The sequence below is a fragment of the Anomaloglossus baeobatrachus genome, chromosome 5 (assembly GCF_048569485.1).
Source record: "Anomaloglossus baeobatrachus isolate aAnoBae1 chromosome 5, aAnoBae1.hap1, whole genome shotgun sequence".
Classification (NCBI taxonomy): Eukaryota; Metazoa; Chordata; class Amphibia; order Anura; family Aromobatidae; genus Anomaloglossus; species Anomaloglossus baeobatrachus.
The window spans coordinates 568,395,153-568,402,987 of NC_134357.1; the positions used below are offsets into that span (position 1 = coordinate 568,395,153).

Sequence of the window (7,835 nt, forward strand, 5' to 3'; positions counted from 1 at the left end):
GGCTGAAGAGAGAACTTTGAAAATCTCTGTTCAGTTTCCACCTACGGTTTCAAGGGGGCAATGGGGATGTGAGACAAACAAAACATATAAAACATGTAAAACCCTTTAAAAAAGGGTCAGAAAACCAATGTCAGTGTGGATAGTGAAATCCACTGACAATGTCAGAATGGATGCCCCTGTATGAAATTGGGTCAATGTAATAAACCCCACCTATAATAAGGTATGTTAAGATAGAAATGGAACAATCTCACTTGTATGAAGTCCTGGTCCGGTGTAGATATTCATGCGAGGATGCTGGATATCCAAGGGGTGGCTAATATATATTGCTACACCATACCCCTTAATTTCTGACCTGCAAGTGGCGTGCTCGAGAGTCTCCCTACACGTTTCTTTTGCAGACTCATCAGGGCAGCTTAATTTACAATAGAGCACAATAGAAAAATGTCTCCTGAACTGAGTTAGACGCCACGATGATTGTTGATGTCCGCTTTTGTTTTAGGTGAGAATCATTGCTTTTTATTCACTTTTTGTGTTTGTATGATGAAAAACTAAATTTTTTGGGATATACCGTATTTTTCGCTTTATAAGACGCATCGGATTATGAGATGCACCCCAAATTTTGACATAAAAAAAAGGTAAAAAATAAAAATGGGGTCCGTCTTATACTCCGTTGTTCTCTTACCGGAGGGGGGCAGCAGTGGTTGTGAAGCGGGGTCACAGGAGGCAGAGGTTGTGCTGGCAGGCGCGGCGGGTCAGTGTCGGCGGGTTCCGTGGTTGCAGGAGCTGCGGGTTCCGTGGTTGCAGGAGCCGCAGGTTCCGTGGTGGCAAGAGCTGCGGGGTCCTTGGTGGCGGCAGCAGCGTGCGTGGTGGTGAAAGCAGCTGCGTGCGTTGTGGCGGAAGCAGCGGCATCCATGGTGGCGGCAACGGCGGCAGGTGACTCGTGCAGGAGGCCGGTGCAGTGAGTGTCCCAGTGTCCGCGGTCCAAGTTCAAATGATGGTGCCTGGAGCGGTGCATGCGCAGATGGAGCTCTCTTCCAAGGGCTCCATCTGTGCACGCGCTGACTCCCGGAGCGGCGCATGCGCAGATGGAGCTCTCATCCAAGAGCTCCATCTGCGCATGCGCCCGCTCCCAGCGCCATCATTTGAAACTGGGACCGCGGACAAACTGGGTAACCTGCTGCACAGCCGCACGCACAGTGGCAGCCAGCAGGCAGCCTGCACACCCTGCGTGCAAGCGGCCGGGTACCTGTGCATGTGGCAGCCGGGTGCCTGTGTGAGGGCGGCAGCCGGGTGCCTGTCGGTGCTGGCTGTTTCCTGCAAACAGGCACCCGACTGCTGCCTGCATGCAGCCACAGGTACCCGGCTGCCGCACGCAGGCACAGGCACCCGACTGCCGCCCGCACGCAGGCACAGGTACCCGGCTGCCGCCCGCACGCAAGCGCAGGTACCCAGCTGCCGCCCGCACGCAGGCACAGGTACCAGGCTGCCGCCCGCACGCAAGCACAAGTACCCGGCCACTTGCACGCAGCCACAGGCACCCGGCCGCCCGATCGCCGCACAGACAGGACCACCCGGTAAAGCTATATTCGGATTTTAAGACTCCCTCCTCGTTTTCCTCCCAAATTTTTGGGAGGAAAAGTGCGTCTTATAATCCGAAAAATACGGTACTAATTATTTTTTTTCAGAGTGTTTGCTATGCGGAATAAATAACATGACAGTTTTATAACCCTGGTTGTTCCAGGATTGCCAGTACCAATTTTGCGTTTTATCTTTTTTTTTTTTTTTTTTGTGTTAATACAGAATCTGCGTTTTAAGGGGCAAAGCAAGGATTTCATGTTGTTTTTTGTTTTTGTTTCTTTTTTTGTATATTTTATATCACTTTTTCTTTAACTTGTTTACTTAGTCCCACTGACATGAATATTTTTTACTTTGGTTATCATGCATCACAGTAATGGTGTACTGCAGTGTCTGAGACCTGTTAATTTCTCACAGACTCTCCCTTCCAGACTTTGCCTTTTAGACTTTACTTATAGGTAGGTCTAACAGGCCACTGTACCCTGGGGTCATCAGATGACCTCAGAGAGCGATGGCAACAATAGTCACCCACATTTATGATCATAGGGTAAGGGTGACCGTGTTAAAGGGGATATTTTAACCCCCTTTTAACCATTTAGATGCTGCTGTTGTAATTAGCAGCATCTAATAGTTAACGATTCCAAACCTAGTAGGGGCTGATGCTGCAGGGTGTCGGCTGTCATCCATGAGATTTTTGCCCACTGGGGTGCACTATGCAGTTAATCCTGAGCACTGAAAAAGTGTAACGCCTGCCTGGATCAACAGACTCAGGTAGGATGTAATGGACAGACTAGAGGGAAGCCACTCACCAAGCAGAACCCCTAGAACCCTGAAACCCTTTAACCCCTATACAGGGATTTGGAATTACATAGGGCCCTGGAGATCACTACTTGTGGAAGGCAGCAGTCCGATGAGAGTAGTCGTCAGGCAGGGTCAAACCAGGAATAGCAGAACAGGGACAGAATCGTCAGACAAGGACGTAATCAGAAAACGTAGCAGAGGTCAAATCTGGATCGGACAGCGAGGTACAAAAACAGCAGGCAGAAGGGTAGTCAGAACACACACACAGAAGTCAGCACACAGGAATCACAAAACAGAATAGGGCTGACCAGGAGCCAGGAAATCAGAACTATCTCTGGCAGTGGTCATGTGAGAGGAGGGGGAATAAGAAAAGTGTGGTGTCTTCCCATTGGCTGTAGCTGAACACTGGCAACTTCTGCTGAAAGACGCACGCCACCCACTGTCAGCCAGCGGTACTGCAGATCCCAAGATAACCCAGCCCAGTGGATGATCGGAGCCTGCGCCCACCGGTGCCGCCGGCATCGACTCCGGTGGCGATGTAACAAAAAGCAGTGCTGAGAATTAATGTTCCTTAATGACCAATATAAAGGCTTATCCGCAGTAGTTAAGAGGTTAATATCATGTATTAGTCCTTGCATTGATGTCTTCAGTTTTGTACCCCTGTCTTCATCAGCTAGTAATTGTATAAAAATTCAATTTGTTTCAAAAGGCAGCATTTCTGATAAAATTTAAAACACTTTTTTTTGGCAGATAACTGTGCATCAGAGGGATATCTGTCATCTACTACTTTTGAAGCAGCTGATAATGGCATCACACCAACAGATATATATGAAGATCATGACCTGATTCCAGATTTACCACCAGCCCTTCACTACAAAAATCTATCATCCATTCCTTATCAACACGTCATATCTTCTGATTCATTACAGATTGTTAAGCAAAATAAGGATAAGAAAAAGAATACTGAACTTGAAAAAGCTCACATAGAGAAGAAGCCATTTTCATGTCTAGAATGTGGAAAAAGTTTTAACCGGAAAGCAAATCTTTCTCAACATCAGAGAATTCATACAAGGGAGAAGCCATTTTCATGTTCAGAATGTGGGAAATGTTTTACCCAGAAATCAAGTCTTACTGTACATCAGAGAATTCACACAGGGGAGAAGCCATTTTCTTGCTCAGAATGTGGGAGATGTTTCAGTAGCACAGGAGAACTTGTTCAACATAAAAGAATACACACAGGAGAAAAGCCATATTCATGTTCAGAATGTGGGAAATGTTTTGCCAAGAATACAAATCTTACTATACATCAGAGAATTCACACAGGAGAGAAGCCATTTTCATGTGATGAATGTGAGAAGTGTTTTACTTATAAACAAGAGCTTGTTAAACATAAAAGCACTCACACAGGAGAGAAGCCATTTTCATGTTCAAAATGTGGAAAATCTTTTAGCATTAAGTCACAACTTGTTAGTCATCAGATAATCCACACAGAGGAAAAGCCATTTTCATGTTCACTATGTGGAAAAAGTTTTAAGAGGAAAGAATCTCTTCCTGCACATCAAAAAGTTCACACAGGGGAGAAACCATTTTCATGTCCAGAATGTGGGAAGAATTTTACCTTCAAATCAGCTCTTGTTGCACATAAGATAGTTCACACAGGGGAGAGGCCATTCTCTTGTTCAGAATGTGGGAAATGTTTTAACAAGAAAGCACGTTTTATGGTACATCAAAGAATTCACACCGGGGAGAAGCCATTTTCATGTCAGGAATGTGGAAAATATTTTAACTACAAACAAAGTCTTGTAAAACATAAGAAAATTCACACAGGGGAGAAGCCATATTCTTGTTCCGAATGTGGGAAATGTTTTACCCACAAAACAAATCTTACAGCACATAAGAGCATTCACACAGGAGAGAAGCCATTTTCATGTAACGAATGTGGAAAATGTTTTACTTGTAAGGGAAAACTTGTTAAACATAGACAAACTAACACAAGGGACAAGCCATTTTCATGTTCAAAATGTGGGAAATCTTTTAGCATTAAATCAAAACTTATTAATCATGAGCTAATTCATACAGGGGAAAAGCCATTTTCATGTTCATTATGTGGGAAACGTTTTAACAAGAAAGAAACTTGTAATGCACATCAGAGAATTCACACAGGGGAGAGGCCATTTTCATGTTCAGAATGTGGGAAATATTTTATCTACAAAACAAATCTTATGGCACATATGAGAATTCACACAGGGGAGAAACCATTCTCCTGTTCAGAATGTGGGAAATATTTTACTTGCAAACAAGGTCTTTTAGCACATATGGTAACTCACACAGGGGAGAAGCCATTTTCTTGTTCAGTATGTGGGAATTATTTTACAAATAAATCAAGCCTTACTGCACATCTGAGAATTCACACAGGGGAGAAGCCATTTTCTTGTTTAGTATGTGGAAAATGTTTTACCCAGAAATCAGGCCTTACTACACATCTGAGAATTCACACAGGGGAGAAGCCATTTTCATGTCAAGAATGTGGGAAATGTTTTATATGCAAACGAGATCTTGTTAAACATAAAAGGACTCACACAGAGGAGAAGCCATTTTTACATTGAAAATGGTAAAAAGTTTAACAAAGAAATTTCATTTTCTTAAAATCCGAGAAATTACAGAGGGAAGTAGCTATTTCATATTTTATAAAATTATGTTATTGATGAATTTTACAGTAAAAGTTAAGCTATAGTCAAGGTTAAGTAACAAGTCTGAAAGGAAAAGTAATTTAGAACAATAAATGATAATGATGAGGAAACTTTCTGTATGCAATGAGCAATAAACATCAGCAAGTAGAATTTTCATAATTAACCTAAATATTTTAGAATTTATGTAAAATTCTTTACTTTTATATAAGCTCTATAACTGCATCTTAAAGAGTCTGACCAGAACTTCTCTGGCATACATGATCGGGACACATGCTGAGACAAATGTCAGACACAAAGCATGCCACATGTAATAATTATCATGTCTTATTAATCGGATAAAACCAAATGGGAACTGAATAGGTCCCTCCTCATCTGTCCTAATCAAAGATAACAGCATCTACACACACCTGATGCCAGATCACATGGAAGAAAGATATGTCGGACCACCCCATTAAAACTTGTAACCAAAGAATAATAAACATTTGCTCTTAACATTAACATTCATCTGTTTGCATCTATATTTTTATTGTTTACCTTTTAAGATCTTGGCTTATAACCTGTATAATGAAGGGAGAGCAGGTATACAGTTTTATATAGAAATAGAACAAAGAACTATATTAAGCATCCGAGGTCTGTTAAGACACTTTTCCATTTTTTTAAATTATCCTTTTATAGGGGACTAGTAGAATTACCCGGCTTTGCATGGATCTATAAAGGTCTTAAGAGGAAGTTTCACCTGTTTGAGCATGTTATCTGGCCACATCATAGAATATTGGCTTTTTATTTTTTTCTCTCCTCTCCGTAACTGAGATATTCACTTGATGTCTGCTTCTAATATGGAAAATACAGTAGAGCTATGTATCACTATAAACACTTCTGTATCTCATCTTACAGCAGCCAGTGTGGAGGAAGGATCATAGTTGATAGCACTGTGAGATGAGATCCGAAAGTGTTTGTAATGATACCTAATTTGGTTGAGCTACCGTATATCTGTACACAATAACTGCACATATCAGTGAGTAGGGGAGGCCGTGATATTTTCTTACCCGTGTGTTGTCAATCTCATGCAGTGGAAGATGCATATGCCCCCAGAGACAATCTTGGTTATTCCCACTTTAACTATACCAAATTATGAACTAAACTTTACAAACTAATATCTCCGCAACAGTGATGAGAAATTAATAATTACATATATCTCAGCTTTGCAGCCATTTCTACCTTGATGTGGGCAGTTTGACATGCTCAAACTGGTAAAAAGTCCTCTTTAACTATTTGTTGTTTGTGTGTGTGCCTAAAAACATTAAGTGTTTTCTCTGAGTTATGTGCAGGAATTTGATGTGCTGAGTTAGGGCTCATTCAGACGTCCAAGTTATATGACTGCTATCCGTGATTTGCATAATAGTTCTTGTAACTGTGATAGTTTATGGTGTCATTCACATGTCTTATTTTTCGTGGTCCACGGAAAATTGAGGAGACCTTTCCGATTTTGAATGAAGTGTCTGATTAAAATTGGCAATGCAAGTCTACGGTCAGTGAATAACTCGAACCTCACTCGGATGATATCTAAGTGTGGTCTGATTTTCACGGACTGTCAGAATGAAAAAGGTTAAACTTTTTTTTCTCCATGTACCAGAAAAACTGATGATACTTGAACAACACTCTGGTCGAACTGTGGATAATGTCTGGTCTGAAAAATTTGTCCTTTTCTCTTATACATTAGAAAATCTGCCATACAACCTATAAAAAGAGATAAACATGGGTGATACCAGCAATACTAGGGTCCGTAGAGGACAAAAGCCAAAGAAAATTCCCTAAAAATTCCCCAAGTATTTAAACTATAGGTTATACTAAGGGAATATAAAGATAAGGAGTAGGAGCAATTAGACAAAACTAATTTTCAAAGTGCCTGATTTACTAAAGTGTCCAATATGGTGCAGATTTGACCAGTCGTGTGGCCATGCATAATAAACAGATAACAGGTTGATACACGATTCTACTAATCATCTTACACCAATGAGCCAGGTTTGGGGGCATGTATTCATCCATCTATTCTAGAATGCATTTAAACATATCAATATACCGGTATGATGTACCGACTTCTCATCAAGAAGACACAACAGGATTATCCCAGGAGTAACTAGGGCTGGAGGTCAGACCACCTCAGTTAGGTCCATTATTTCACTCTAAAAGGTACAAACGCTGGAAGAGGAAGATATTAGATGTAAAGAATCTTCTCTCCTGGCATTTATTAACATTGCATTCATTGCATTGATGCAAAGTGTACAGTGTGGTAGGCTTATTGTTAGCTGCAGGGAATCTGTTACATGGTGTTCCGGAACCTCTTTTCATTCTTCTTTGTAAGATGCAGGGTGGAGTCCTCCATCTAACGTGCTCTGGTAGAATTTGCAACATCATTCCTCCTCCACTAGCTATATTGTGCTTGGTTTTGCTCCGTAAAGGGGTAGTTCACTAGGAAAACCCATTCTGATTCCACATGTTTAACCTAGGTAAAATAAAAAAACCTATACTCACCTTCGCAGTTCCAGTGGTGCCTTGGCTCATGTGACGTTAGGTCATGTGAGCCCCGCATCCATTCAGTGCCGACTTCGTTCTCTCTGCCTTTGGACACAGAAGCAGTAAACAGGAAGTGAGTGGCAGCCGCTGTACTCAATTTCTGTTGATTTATCTGAAGGAGGAGAGACAGAAGCCGGTGCTGATTGGATATGGGGCTTGCATTATTTAACTTCACATGGGCCCAGGCACCACAAG

The 7,835-nt window shown here is 41.8% G+C and overlaps 1 protein-coding gene across 1 annotated transcript in view; it reads left to right on the forward strand.

The window, feature by feature from the left end:
• LOC142312402 (uncharacterized) overlaps window positions 1-5,564 on the forward strand; it is a 155,621-nt gene extending 150,057 nt beyond the window's left edge. Inside the window, exon 8 of the mRNA XM_075351345.1 lies at window positions 3,430-5,564. Within this exon, the coding sequence (XP_075207460.1) occupies window positions 3,430-4,982 (1,553 nt within the window). The 3' untranslated portion in view covers window positions 4,983-5,564. The remainder of the gene's footprint in view (window positions 1-3,429) is intronic.
• Window positions 5,565-7,835: the final 2,271 nt, after the last annotated feature.